Genomic DNA, 14,875 nt, shown 5'->3' with positions numbered 1-14,875 from the left:
ACAAACAAATATTCAAATATGTGCCAGACGAGCTAATGCTAATCTAGAAAAAAAAAAATGCAGCTATAAACTAATGCTAATCTGCAAAAAAAATGCAGCTCTACATTTAAGCATTGATATAAAACTTCCGAAATCACAAAAGTTTTCCTTAGTTGTTCATTTCACATTTTAGAGTCCTGTTTGTATTCAAGTCATTAAAAAGTCCATTTTCTATTATATGGCGTCATTAATGTTGGATGACGCCCAAAGATGAGCACAGCTAAAAGAAAAGTGCCAGTGGCATAATTTGCGGACAAATGATTGCGAAGCGTTCGCCGGCAACGCGACACGCACTGACATTTTTCCCTTTTGTCTTCCTCTTCAGCAGGCACGCAATCAAAGAGGCGGTAGAGTGCAGGGGAAACGTCGTCATGGTAACAGAAGAATCAGCCGCGATGACCGCGAGAAGTGAGGCGGGCTTGATCCTCCGTGATCTGCTATCGCAGCTGAGCATCATTACGATGAGACGGACGTCTCGCGCAGGTAGGGCCCCGGTGGGCTTTGAAAGGTCACGTGGATTTGGTGGCCAGATAACTTTATAACATCTTGTATTTCAGTTATTAAATCATATCATCATTTTGGACATATTTTTTGGGCGATATTTCAAAACAGTAGGCTACAGCCCTAATCAAAAACAAGAAGACAATTTTTCTAAAATAATTTGAAATATGTTGAGAGCTTTTCATTTGGATGTCACAATGTGAAAAATAAAATGATCAGTTTTTGTGCCCGAAACATGCCACGTGAGAAATAATATTAACAAAAACGTTTAGATACATAATTTCCAAACAAAAATCCACGTTTATTCTTTTAAAATTATGACTCAAATCCCGAAGTGTAATTATTTTTTTTCGAGCGATGAGTACAGTGGAAAAGTTCAATGTCACTTGGAGACTCTAGCACCTTACAGGCCCATCCAGAACCATGTCAGAGAGCCTCTTCTTATTTCCCGCGGCAGCTTTCATGCCTTCACGAGTCTCCGGTGTCTTGTCAGGCTCATTATGGTGAGAGGAGAGTTCTTTCCCCCTCTCTAGACTTGAGCTTCACAGGCCATAACGAGCCTCCATGTCTGCACTCACACGACTCCTTTTAACCCTAAGTGAGGCCAGCCCAATTATATTTCAAAATTGCTGTGCAATGTAGCAAATCAAGACTCAAATATCACAACAAAAGGAAGCAGGTAAAGCGATGTCAATGTGAGGTGACTTTGAATGGTGTCCTCTAAATTAGGAGCGCTTCGAAAAGTGACAGAGGACACCGGCGAGATGTCGTTGAGGTCTCAAGCCCGTGAAATGTAATGTGAAACATGGGTGCTTCGATCAGGCCTATTTTCAGACCGCACGCTTACCTTTTTTTTTTTTCCCCAATGGGGTCGAAGCTGAAGTTGTGGAGTACCTGACACCCCCACACACACACACATACACACTTCAGGCGGCTAAATGAGAGCTCTTGGGAAGTCGCAGGTGTACTCATCATCAGGTCCAAATGGAATCGGAAAACATGCAGATTCATGGGCAGCCCAATAAACACATTTTGAATGAATTAATGATATTTCCAATTTGATGGCTTATGATGACTTCACACACACATATGCACTGGAAATGAGAAACACATTCAATTTCCTGAGAAAGCAAAAAAAAACATCTCACAGTGGCAATGTAAAATCAAATAAAACCAAATAAAAAAAAATTGACCTTTTGAATCCTGATTTTTTTTTAAATGCCTAATAATGTTTATTAAATATTTTATAAAAGACTAATTTAATTTACAATGTATATTTTGGGGAGTATCAAGATTGAGCATAATTGCCTGTATAGAGGCAGACGTTAGATGAATTGAAATGTTTCCTAATAATTCAATCTAGTATCAACTTCCATGTCCAGGCCTTTTGCACAAGTATAGCATAAATGAATTTCAATGGAGGCGCCTCTTATTCTGGCCTATTCTAATGATGTACTTTGAGATTTTAGAACGTCTTGATAATTTCACATTTGACAATTGCCTGGTAAAATCAAATTATCTCGCTCTAATGGCTTCATGAAAAGATTTTTTTATACGTGAGATGCAAAAAAGGTAATATAAAAAGACATGGACTCACATATAATTTTATAACACATATTCCCATAACAAAGGAATAGACGGGCTGGAGTTCTCAAAGATGTCAATGCAGCCTTCTGTCTTTGTCGCGCGAATGCTGACGAGCAGTTTTACAAATTTTGCTGACTCCTTCCACATGTCTCAAGCAATTCAAACAAAGTGGTCAGCCCATTTTTATTTTTTTTATCACGAGAACTTTATTTTTTGGAACCATTTAAATTTGAGAAAGTTAGTGCAGTGGCCCGAAGATGCCAAAACAGTATTTCACAGTAGAGGGCAGCACTAGTCTTTACATTCTCGCATTCTGTTATATTAGGTGAGAGTTTTGAAAAGCAAACTTTGAGCAGATATTTTCTCAGACAGCTATTTTATCACTTTATTGCTCCCGGGATGTATGTGTTGTTGTATTTTAGCTTGACCACATCTTTTATTGGCGCCCGCAGCTCCCAAAATAAATATTCAGGGTTAGAACTATGTATCCTTTTTTTGTTTACATATTGCAAACCACATTAGAAGTTCTTCAGATTCTTCTGTTTGTCTCATATTGGTCATGTTTTTAGTTATTTTGCAGCACAGTGATATATTAGTGTTGTAATCATCATATTGAGCCTTTTTAAAACAATTGGATCCAAAGTAAGCCATCAATGGCTTTGTTTTCAGACCTCCAGTGTTTCCAATGAAATAATCGGTTCTGGAGTCAAACTGTATTTTATCGTTATTGAAAGAAAGATACAAACAATGTCCTTTAGGGGGTTCATATTCTCGGCTCCACGATGGATATGTTTTCTTAATTGAAGAGAAATATATGGATCGTAGGGGTCCCACGATCCCCCTAATTTGTATGACATAATCTGTTTGAGTCATCCCAAAGGATCCCGACCAAACTGAAGTCGAATCTTTTTTTTTTTGTCTATGTGTGGACAGGGAGGGAATGCTCCCTTAAGGATAGCTTGTGGCCTTTGCACGCCGTGATGCAAATGCCATGTGGGTGTGGGATCTGGGCTCCACTCACTTTGGGCCTGAGTAAATACTACAGCCATTCCTGGCATGGTTGTGTATGGCGCAGGAAGGAAATGTCTGTAATCGGGGGAACTTTGACGCTTTCCCATAGCTGCTTCAGGGAGTGGGTCGGTAGCAGAGCGATGACAGTCTATTAAAAGTGGCTATGCACGAGCCCATCGATATATTTCATTTCTGGTCTGCATCCTCCTAAAAGATGTTCTGTGTCTACTATTTGAAGGAGAAATTTGGAGTGCACTAGATAGTTCCCACATGGGACTTCAAAACATCTCTCCAGGGAGCCTAAAATTATATTATTTCCTGCTTTCAAAAGGACCAAATTATCTTTTTCCCCAGCACACAAAACATGCTGAGAATGTGTCGATAGTCAGCAAAGTTTAAATGCTTGCATGCTATTTCATTGCTTTTAGTTTCAGATGGAAAAGACATCGGTCTGAGACAAGAACCCTGGGGCACTCCGTTAAACTGATATCCCATAGTAATTAAAGCGGGGGTACTCACTTTTAACATAAGTAAATTTTAAAATGTATTATTTTACGTTAGCTGTCAATTTATCTTAAGTGTGACATGATCATTTAGATTTATTTATATTGTGATTATAGCTCACCGGATTAACGTTGTAGAGTTAATGCTGTTTTCCATCGAACGGTAATAACATCTCTTTCCTCTGCCTGAATAGAAATACGGGTTGAAAAAAAAAAAGAGCCCTTAATTATACGCTCCAACAGCTTTTTGCACCATAATTATCTATCCTTTAAGATTTGTGAGCCTGCAAAATATATATTTCAAATGGACACTTAGTCATTTCTATATATTTTTATAAACCTCAGAAACTGCAGAACACATCTAATGTCACGTCAGAACCGCTCCTGGCCTTATATAAACCTTCCCCTTGAGTCAGCAAAAGCACATGCCGGCTATTATAATATCCTTTAACGTCAAGTCTAAAACTGCTTGGTCTTCTAAAAAGTCATCTTGGCATTGTAGATCCACTACTTGTTTTTTTGCCCCTCGAGTTCTGCCCAGCAACACAAACAACAGCAGTATTAGTCGCGGCATGCCAGCAAGCACATATGGTTATTTTCAACAGTGTTTGTTTGCGAGTCCATGTTGAGTCAAGGCCACTCGAGGGTTAATTAGGGCTATGGGAAAGCTACAGTCTGTTGAAATCTGGGAATGTTGGGCAAGTGTGAAGTAGTCACCCACTCTTTGGTGTCGCCATAATCTTTTTGTTTTGTAAAACCCTCAACTATCGAATGTCTATTTTTAGCTGTGTGGTCTTTGTCTACCGATTGTTTGATAATGAATCTAATATATAATAATGTTAAATATTCGTTCGCTAACATCAGGTGTTGTCATTAGGCAAACTAACACCGAAGTACCATATTTTCCGGACTGTAAGGCGCACCTAAAAACCTAAAATTTTCTCAAAAGCCGATAGTGCGCCTTCTAGTCCGGTGTGCCTTATATATGGACCAAATTCCTAAATTTAAACTAGCCCGAAGCATTGTGTCATGAAATCAATCATAAGTGGCCTGCTGAAGACTATGAATCATGAATCAAAAAGACTATGGATCATCAATAAAAAAGATAAAATGGAGAATGATTTGGATTAAAAATCCTACATGATGCATAATGGTGGGCCTTATAGTCCGGTGCGCCTTATATAAGGACAAAGGTTTGAATTGGGCCATTCATTGAAGGTGCGCCTTATAGTCCGGTGCGGTTTATAGTCCGAAAAATGCGGTAGTTGGGAAGAAAAAAAAAAGTTGCCTACCAATCTTGGTTGAATACAACAATTTCCTGTCCTGGCTTTGGTGACACATGAGTATTTAGTCATGGACCCAAGGGCAACCCTGGCTCAGATTTTTCCAAAGCTGTGTTTGAACCTGTGGCTCAGGTTATGCTCAAGCTTCTGTCAGTCAAAGCGGCTCTGCATTGGCACTTGCACATCTGGGAAATGAATTTCTGAAGATGACTTCAGCACGCTTAATTTGACTTTCATGTCTGGAAGCCTCACTGAAGGAGAGAAAAATGCTTTTGGATGAAGACACTTGGCTTCATGAGAAACTTGTTTTCCTACTCCAAGTTGCTGTTTGTGTTTATACTACAGAACTGAGCTTTTGGCAAATCTATTTTTATTGACACCCTTCACAAGATTTGACAATAGAAAAACAGAGTGTATTTTCTAGAGTGTGAAGTGATGTTATCTCATCAAAAGTTGTTGGTAGTATTGAGATGAATAGCAGACTGCTGCGCGGAGTGCCGCTTCAAAAGAACTCTGAAGGGCCCACGGGGATTTTCTTCTGGCTTTCCCACCATTCGCACGGGTTTACATGAGATGCAACGGGAGTTGAGTGCAAAGAAATTGTTACAAATTCTTTCAAACACAAGTCTCCCCTCGCCTCCTTTGTATACATTTTATATTTTGTCAGTAAGAGTCAATAGAACCTCCAAGGTCCCTCATTAAAATAGAAAAACAAAATGACAGAGTTGAACTTTGATAATAATTTATGTGCTCATCAAGTTGAAAAGGTTTCTTCTCAAGCATTTTTGGTTCCTTATCTCCATCCAGGTGCTTTGTGATGCTTCCAATGCCGTGACCCAGACTTTTTACTACTTGCATTAAAAAAAAAAAAAAAAACTGCAAAGAGACATTGTACGTCAGGTTTCATGACCCGTCAATCAGGGAGCCAGAAGTCAAATCTCATACAATCGTTTATTTCGCCAACAAGGATCAGCTTCATGAACCTCTTGGACCACGCCAAAGCTGATGCTCCTGTGAATCTTCCTAACCTTCTCAAGAAGCCACCTTGGAATGAATACAATCAAACCGCAGAAGGAATTTGGCAGTCTGGCTTTTATTTTAAACGTGAGCTTAACGTGAGTGCTGCGTAGCCTGACTCTTTGATTACGGTGCACCTGTATGCGATTACCACGTGCCAATCATCGGGCGCCATCGGAAAACCGACGGTAGCGCCGCGAAAGCTTTTTAATGCAGCTTAAAAAAAAAAAAAAAAAAAATACTGCAGTAAATGATTTGCAGACTACACCAGCTGCCTACTGACTAAAAACACGCAGTTGTTGAAAGTTGTTTGGAACAAGGCTTTGGAAAATGGACAGTGAGCCACATGCTGCTTCACCAAAACAATGCTGTTGGTTGACGACGCCCCACCAAATACATTTTACCGTCAACTAACCGTACATCTTAAAAATGAAAGATCTGAAGATTATTTAAAGACTTTGAGATGTTGATGTTAAAGAGTTGAGATGCGTCGCGTTAAACTACTTCCTTGACACCGATTAATTCTTCCCTATCAGCCTGGGATTTGGCACCATCTTGTGGCATCTTAAAGCATATAGCCCAGATATTTTGAAATTTTCTGCCAAGAAATACAAATAAAGTGTGTGTGGGATAGTTAACCTTACTTTGGTTAGTTTTCTTCTCCCTACGCACGTATTAATATTTCAAGAATATTCATCTTCACAACACTTGGCCGTGCGAGTGTAGCTCAACTTCTGAAATCTGATGTCATGTTTGGAATCGATGAAACAGCAAACTGGTCGAGGCTGTTGTAAATATGTCCGTTTGTTGCGAAACCACAAAATAAGCACCATTGTGCGTCTGTGAGTGTTTTCACTGTATTAAAGTCGCGCTTCAGTCAAAAACATCTGGCCTGCCTGGTGTGGTGCAGATGGAGGCAATAATCCGTGTTGTAATCATCAAAAGCTCCACAATGACTTGTCGCGGTCGCAATTTAACATTTTGTCACGTCACTGTGATCACTTTGTTCTCTCCGTTATTAGTCGGAGTATTTAGTCAGCTGGAAATTGAATTTAAGCCAGAGTTTGAAAGAGAATCGGCACGGCAAACTCAAAACAGATTTTTTTTTTTTTTTTTTTATGGATGGGGGCTTCTATAGGTAAATAATGGGACTCACTGAGTTTTGCTTCCCGTGCTGATTAATAGGACATGTTTTTCCACATTCCTAATCCCCCCCCACAGAGCTTAGGTTGTTAACCATTATTTCATGTAAATAGGGACTGCTCATACTTCCGCTAATCCCCGTCGACTTGGACGGCTCCCCCCGCTGCGTGACGTGCACGTTTCCTGAAAGCAAACGTCATTTGTTATCAAGTTGGCTCTCAGCGCTGGCCCAGCATCTTGGAGGCCTGTTCACACATATCGCAGTATCAAATTCAAAATGTACCAGGCTGTGAGAAAATGTCTCTAGAGCCATCCCGGTTCCCCTCAAATTGGAGGAACTCACCTCAATTAGTCTTTTTTTTTTTTTTTATCTCACTTCCTGTTAGCGCTATCATTTGCATACCACCTCCACACTAACCCGTTTGGGTTTACTTCTCTGTTACGACTTGTAATAGCGATAAAAAGCGGAAGGGGGGAAAGAACTTCATCATAAAACATGCTTAGCGGGCACATAAATTAATAAAGACAAGTTAGAAGATAAGCTTCCCCGTCCCCGAGGGCTCAGTGTGTTTGCTCATGTCCTTGTTATTTAGGACTCCATCAAGAGAAAACAAAAGACTTCTCATGAGAAGTGTCCACTATTGCGAAAAGTACAGTGCTAGTCAGTTGAATTCACTTTGTGAATGCATTCAAAAAATGCTCCAAATCAGTTATGAATCAAATAAAATTGAAAAAAATATATTTGTAAGCTAAATCTAAAAATACGCTTTTTTACGCAATACTTTTGTACTCAACAAAAACTAATTCTAAAACTAATATATCTAAAACTAAAAATGCAGCATTAAAAAAAAAAAAATCCATTAAAACCGAAAATAAAAAGTAACTAAAAGTGTTCCTTGGGAGTTTTTTTCATTTTTGTATATTTGACCACGCATCATGTTTAACTATGCCCTAAAGTCTGGCCAAGCAGCCTTGAGAGGGTTAACATGAGCAACGCCGATCCCTCCTACTGATTTTAACTCACACACACTGTCAACACACACTTTCTCAGCTGAGCTACAGAGGAGGGGGGTCGCCGCCGCCAACCCTAGCTGTCCTTGGCTCAGAGCTGAGTCTGGTCTACCCCGGACAGCCGCCGCCGTGTCGCTCCATGGGACTCCAGAGGTGCCCCCCCAGCACAGCACCCTCCATGATGGCCTGCCTCCATGTGGAGAGCCCCTCCATCTGCACGGGCAAGTTCAAATCAAGTAAGTCCTGCTACTTAGTACTTGTTGATATTGAATGATGGTTACTTTCGGGGGGAGGGGGGACTCAGTAAGACACCAGGAAGTGACAAGCCAACGCTAAAATGTTTGGCATGGTAGACATCACTGTCACTGTTGTGGCAGAAGGAAAGACAAACATCTGAATGTGTGTTTTACCGGATTGTACGTGTTAGTGGAATTCTGTTTCCATAGAGGAGTTGAACCCGGACCTAAAAATTATTTCCAAAGTGGGGATGTATTGCTATTATTGCTATGCATGCTCCCCCTAGTGATACATGAGAGAATCACTGCCTGAATTCAGTTGTATTTCACTTGAGTATGATACTTTAAAAAAAAAAAAAAAAATGTATAAATACAATTTATTTGAACTTTACATACAATAGTTTATTTGAATCATTAGGTTAAGGGCTACAGTAAAATTTTATTATTTTCCTCGAAGTGCGGCGTTAACATTCAAACTGTGAAGAATGTTGTCGTGGCTTACCCGGACAAGAACCTCAGTCTCGTTTTTGACAAACAGTTCGGCTTTCGGCGCTTCTGTATTTTTATTTTGGTCATGATGGTGATACTTGGAGGACAAATTATTTTTTGAGGTTGTGCTTGGGAGAGATGAGTTATTTTTTTAAGGTGGTACGTGGTGTAAAAGTTTGAGAACCATTGCAGACGTTCAAACCGCTATTGCACCATGCTGGCGGAATTAAATCTAATAGGCCTAAAATGTTCCGCAGTTCAGGCGCCAAAAAAAGCACAGTTGGACGTCAGATCGAGGGATTACTGTTTAAGTATACAAAAATGCGTCTGAATTAGCTGCGTACAAACTGACTCGATATGATTGAGAGGTCTCCATCTTTGCTTAAAGTGCATCTAAATCTATCTTTGGATATTTATAACCAATAAAGTCAACATAACTCACCGTCACCCGTTGTCTTGGCATCCACGAAAAAAACGATTATTTTTTTTTATTCCTCAAAGAATCTAATCAAATGGGAATCAAAACGGGAGCTTCACCGCGAGATAAGAGATGACGTCGCAGGAGCAACCTCTGGTTTTGCTCTGAAGCGGTTGACATGACAGGGGAGGTCAGCCAAGGTTCAGCGCAAACCTACAGGAGCTCCCCAGGGCTGGGATTGTGGTCCCCTTATATTTACGGATAGACGCTCATATGTTTTATTGCTTGGAGCATTCTTTCCAGGTCACAGCGACTGTAAACACTTAAAGGACGCCTTTCCTTAATCCGAGTCGGCTCGTCTGGAAGAAAACAACGACACCTTCAAGTGATCTGCGATGATTCAGAGAGCCTTGTTTGCACACTTCCCGAGTTGTGTCATTCTACGAGCAACGGCGAGTCCCCCCCCTCCCCTTAAATTGCAGCCGACATGTCACCGTTCCCAGGCCTTGTTCTCACAGCTGCCCGGTTTATTTTTGCTCGCTTGAGTCAGAGGGGCCCGTTCAACGCTTTTCCCGGGAGAGCCGTGCAGGTCTGCCTTGTGTGTGTGTGGGGGGAGTATTTACTTCCTGTGAGCCACTCTGCAAATGTCGCGACAATGCAGAGGTGACCATCCACGCATCAACCAGCATCAGCAACTTCAGCTTTACTTGGGTACACACTTTACTCAACTTTTCGTAATTTTTGATACAACTATTTTGCGTTGCCGGCTTCTTAAATCCAGTTCTGTTTTCATTGGTAGTTGTAGGCTATGTATCTGTGTAATCAATTAACTCTCCACCCAAAAAAAAAAAAGATTCTTGATAATTTTTGCGAGCTTGCGGGCTTACTTTTTTCCTGCCCTATCACGTGACCAAAATGAGTGGTTTGACGTTTAAAACAGATGCAAAGTCAAAGTCAGGCTCATAAAGGGCGCCATTCAAGCTAGGACCATCACTTGTGCTAACCGTGAGACACTCCTCAGTAAATTTGAATCAAGAGTTAAACTAAGAGCATCCTTATTTTTTCCTAAAGCAACTTTTATTGGCAAAGTCCATAAAGGTTCACTTTTATGAGTTCTGAACATAAAAACTTAAAACCAGGCACATGGACATCTTGTAATAAGTTTTCCCAGCATCGTGCAAGCTATTATTACTGCAAAAATGCCAGACCAAGTTCTTATTTTGATATTTCCTCTTGGCTAGGTGTCCCAATACTTTTGCGTCCACTTTTCCTGATGAATCCATTTATCAACTTACGGAGCAGACGTGACTCACGCCGCTCTCCCCGGTGTTCTGTCTGGCTGCGGCTTTACTCATTAACACGCTCATAGTGTAGTTTGGATTTGATTCTATTCACTGTTGACTTTGGCTTTTGAGTCTTGTTCATCGCCGTGTGGTTTCTCCCAACTTCCCTTACGGCTGAATACAGGAAGTGAGTTTCCCTTCATTAACCTTGGGTGTTTATTACAAAGCATGGACCCGCGTGAAAAACTCTACGGGCGTCTCATTTCATGGAGAAAAAAAAATCCATTGTTGAAAGTGAAGTTTGACCTCGCGAGTTCCGACTTCTTTTGCTACGCCGATCACATTCGGTATCGGTGTGAAGTATCGGCACACTTTAATGAAGATGGGTGATGTAATTCCTGAGTTGATCCTTATTTGATCCGACACATTCTGAAAAGAATGCTTCTTATGCTATTTTCGTTTTACCACCAATGTCATCTCTGAGACGAAGAAGTCCAAGTTCCCCACACGGAGTGAGCTCCTCCCTGGCTCCAACATAGCTTCATGAGTCACAGGCTGGGCCTTTGGGAGGTCACTCACCCCTTTGGACTCAAACAAAACCTCCCCTGGGTCGAGTCTCCATCCAGTAAACGCCAAAGCGTCCTCTTGGTGCAGTTGCTATGCGGCCGACTGTTTTGGTTTCCTCCTTTCCTGGTGCGTCCATTAAATTGGTCACAACGAAGGTGACTGTGTGCTCAGCGGCGCAAAAGTCATCTTGAATAATTCAACATCACGTTTAAAGATTCAAATTTTTTTTTTCAGCTCTGAAAGCTCCTGCTCCCTTCCACGAGCGGATTCGCAGTCTGAACAGATCGAGGGTAAAAGAATTGGATTCTGTTTATATGTTGCTAATCAGTCTGTTTTGTCATTCATCCAACCTGAATTTTTGTTTTTCTCCGAGCAGACGGGGAACTTAGTGAAGGACAAGCTTTGCCGCAGACCCGTTCGCTCCGAGATGGTGCGCATGCACATCCGACAAGGTGCGCAACGTCTCACCTCTTGGTTCCTTTTCCTAAAAGAGACGAACTGACGGCGTCTTCCTCACGCAGAAAGCGAGGCCGACGCTTCTGTCCATGCCGCTCAGCTCGAGCTGAAGCGGGCGCTGCTGGCCGACGATCTCGAGCAGAAGATCGCCTGCAGGCCTGGACCAATGGAACCAGTGGAGAAGAACGATCATGATGGTAGATGTTCGTTTTCATGCATGGGCATCAACAATTTAGGTGGACGTTGGAGAAAAAAAAAAAGTGCTGCTACAAACGTCAACAGGATGTCAGTGTAAAAACAAAAATGATGACTTTTCTTGGCCTGCCATCTAAAATACATTTTTCACACATGATTTTACGGTCTTCCGAGGATCTACAATATCACACAATAAACATTCGTTCTCATTTCTTATCTTTATTGTTATTTTTTTATTTTAACCTCAAGGGAGTTTGAATTCTGAGAAAAGCAACCAAAACAAATTCATGTGATTGAAGAGGCAAGCCTGAAGAAATAAGCAGTAAGGCAAAATATGGGAACAACACGAGAAGAAAATAAAATCTGGCATGTTAAAGGAACGCAGCACATTTTTACTGAGTCCTGATTGTTATGATTGCAATTATAATGTTTGTCCTCTAGGTGATAGTCCAGACCCGAGCGAGAGAGCAAATGTATACACTTTGAGTGAGGACAACAGCGAGGCTTTATCGCCGTGCACTCGCAGCCAAACATCTCCGAGCGCCGACTCTGTCTCGCCGACTCGGACCGAGGCCTCGCCATGTAATTCCTCATCTGATTTATCCTCCACCGGCGAGCAACCCGCAGCTTCATCTCAGCTAATCGCTGCTGCGCTCACAAAGGTCAGCCTCAACTTTTCCCAGACACACACACACATGATGTCAATACAGATCGGGCAGCTTGATGTAAATGTGGCCAACAGGTTTGCCTCACACTTTTGAGGTTCTGGGTTCGAGTCCAAAATCTCCGCTGCCACAATACAGTAGTAGCTAAAAAAAAAAAAAAAAGCTCGTCAGCACATCAGTGACCTCTGACCTTGAAGTCGTACAGCAGGTCCCGTTTTTCACCACTCATCTGCCGGCCCTTTCCTGCAGGTGTTAAAACAATGAGGATCTCATTTCCACGTCCTCTTTTTTTTCATCCAGACATTTTCATCAACGGTCTCTCCAGTGGCGTTCATCCAAATGTCTCATTTCTCATATGCTGTCCTGTGTGTGTGTTTGACTCCACAGGAGAGCTCGCCAAAACCGCCGGGCGAGAAAAGCCGCGGCAAAAAGAGCCGAGAGGCCAAGCCGAGGATACGCAAGCTCAAGTATCATCAGTACATTCCCCCGGACCACCACAAACACGAGCTTAAGCCGTCGCCGCGCGTGGACGCCGCTTATGTGCGCGTCCTGCAGCAGCAGCAGCACTTTCTGCAGCTGCAGATTCTTAGCCAGCAGCACTTTGGCCACCAGCAGGCGGCGCTCAAGTATGATCATCATCATTTTGTTAGATTTTTGGTACAGCTACTACTTGGATTTTTATTGATTTATTTATGAATCTATTTTAATTTAACTTTGTGTCTGTGTAATCTGATTTTTATTTTATTTTTTATGCATTTATTTATTTATTTTCTCTCTGATATGGCGCTTTTCTTTTCTGTAAACAGCTGCCATGTGTCTCAAACAACCGCCGTTGTCTGTCCACAGCGGTGAAAAAAATGCAAGAATGAATCTCTCACTCCCTTTTCCGTTCTCGTTCTGACAGTTCAGCAAGCGACTTCCAAACCAGCTGTTCAGCTAAGGTCCCAAATGAAAACTCCAAGCCCGATCAGTTACCAAGCAATGTGGATGAAATGAAGGTGTGGTTCTTGTTTTTCTCTGAAAATGACGACACACTATGAAGTATGTGTATTTAGCGCCATCTGCTGGTCTTGCACTGCCATTGCCTCAAGTGCAAAAGTGACGAGTTGTAATGCTGTTCTGTATGCACTTCCAGGTGGCTGAACTGAAAGTGGAGCTCAAACTTCGCTCGCTTCCCGTCTCTGGCACCAAGATGGATCTGATCGAGCGACTAAAGTTGTATCACGAACGTGTCGGCGGCGTGGAGACGAAAGCTCCCGAAAGCACCCCGCCGCTCTCCCCCAAAGCGTCTGACGTGGGCCCGGAGGACAACGCCAGAGCGGATGGTCCCGCGGCACTTCCTCCGGGCCAGAGCGGGTCCTTCGAGAAGGACCGGCGTCTCCACGAGAAGGAGCGCCAGATCGAGGAGCTGAAGAGGAGGCTGGAGCACGAGCAGAAGCTTGTGGAGGAGCTCAAGCTGCAGCTGGAAGTGGAGAAGAGGACTCAGCACCTGGGAGAGTCTTCACCACTTTCCCTCAGTCCTCCATCTCCCCTCAAGGGGGAACGCGTGCAAGTCAAACAGGAAGTGGACACAGAGACAAACCTCAAGCACGCAGATCATCTTCTCAGTTGTCTCCAACAGCCTTGTAGCCATCCCGTGGCCTTCCTGCCACCACCGCCGCTTAAATGTAAGCTCCTCCTAGAGCCTCCTCGCTATGAAGACGCTGTGAAACACACCCGCATGCCGCCGGCTATTCAGGTGACAAACATTCCTCTCGTATTTCCGTCAAAAACGGTAAAGCACAATGAAAATGTCACGGCAATGTTTCCTGTAGACTTTGTGCGCAGCAAGCCAGCAGATGGACGACCTGTTTGACATTCTCATTGAAAGCGGGGGTAAGAATGAAAAATATTATAATAGATGACTTTCCAAAAAACATGTATGATAGGTCCACATTTTGTGCATGCACAGAGATGTCCCCCTCGCTCAAAACCGACCCTCCGGACGCCAACAAGCGACTGGCCATCACGCCCAGTGTCACCCTCCTGCCCGTCAACACCGTTCTGTCTCGCCCTCCGCCCCGCGTCCAGTTGGCACACATGCCTGCCAAGGAAGTTCCTGTTCCCTTGGTCGCCATGGAGATAGAGCCGGGCGACGGCGTGGACACGGAGTCCGACCTCCACGGCATGGACTGGTTGGACCTGAGCGTGTCGGCGCCTGAGGGTGTCTTCACTCCAGACTTCCTGGACACTTACCAGTTGCTCTAGGGGACCACAGTAAGTGGATCGCTAGAGTGAGACTGGCAGAGCAAATGTCAAATTTGCCCTTCAGCCATCAGGCGTTACGCTGTCGCCATCTCCTGGTCAGTTACTGAAATGCAGCCAGTGACAACTTTTTTTATGGGAATCCCAAATAGACGAGGTGTTATTTCTAAAAGATTCAAACAAACTTGCAATATGTGTAATATCAAATAAATACTTGGGATAGTGAA

At 42.8% G+C, this 14,875-nt stretch overlaps 1 protein-coding gene across 15 annotated transcripts in view; it reads left to right on the top strand.

The window, feature by feature from the left end:
• Nucleotides 1-14,875, top strand: part of mrtfbb (myocardin related transcription factor Bb) — a 27,198-nt gene extending 12,323 nt beyond the window's left edge. For 8 of the 15 annotated variants that reach the window (XM_085933745.1, XM_085933751.1, XM_085933743.1 and 5 more), the window contains 11 exons: nt 365-522; nt 8,136-8,331; nt 11,323-11,378; nt 11,465-11,540; nt 11,610-11,741; nt 12,181-12,401; nt 12,792-13,030; nt 13,309-13,402; nt 13,540-14,142; nt 14,219-14,279; nt 14,356-14,875. In XM_085933745.1, coding sequence (XP_085789871.1) covers nt 8,235-8,331; nt 11,323-11,378; nt 11,465-11,540; nt 11,610-11,741; nt 12,181-12,401; nt 12,792-13,030; nt 13,309-13,402; nt 13,540-14,142; nt 14,219-14,279; nt 14,356-14,651 — 1,875 coding nt within the window. In that variant the 5' untranslated portion in view covers nt 365-522; nt 8,136-8,234 and the 3' untranslated portion in view covers nt 14,652-14,875. Of the gene's footprint in view, nt 1-364; nt 523-8,135; nt 8,332-8,366; nt 11,244-11,322; nt 11,379-11,464; nt 11,541-11,609; nt 11,742-12,180; nt 12,402-12,791; nt 13,031-13,308; nt 13,403-13,539; nt 14,143-14,218; nt 14,280-14,355 lie in introns of those variants that run through there. The other 7 variants (XM_085933753.1, XM_085933747.1, XM_085933744.1 and 4 more) reach the window with 4 other exon arrangements.

The sequence above is a fragment of the Syngnathus leptorhynchus genome, chromosome 16, assembly GCF_054491065.1.
Source record: "Syngnathus leptorhynchus isolate UIUO chromosome 16, UIUO_Slep, whole genome shotgun sequence".
NCBI lineage: Eukaryota > Metazoa > Chordata > Actinopteri > Syngnathiformes > Syngnathidae > Syngnathus > Syngnathus leptorhynchus.
Note: the sequence above shows the minus strand (reverse complement) of the source record. Positions and strands in the feature narration are given on the sequence as shown.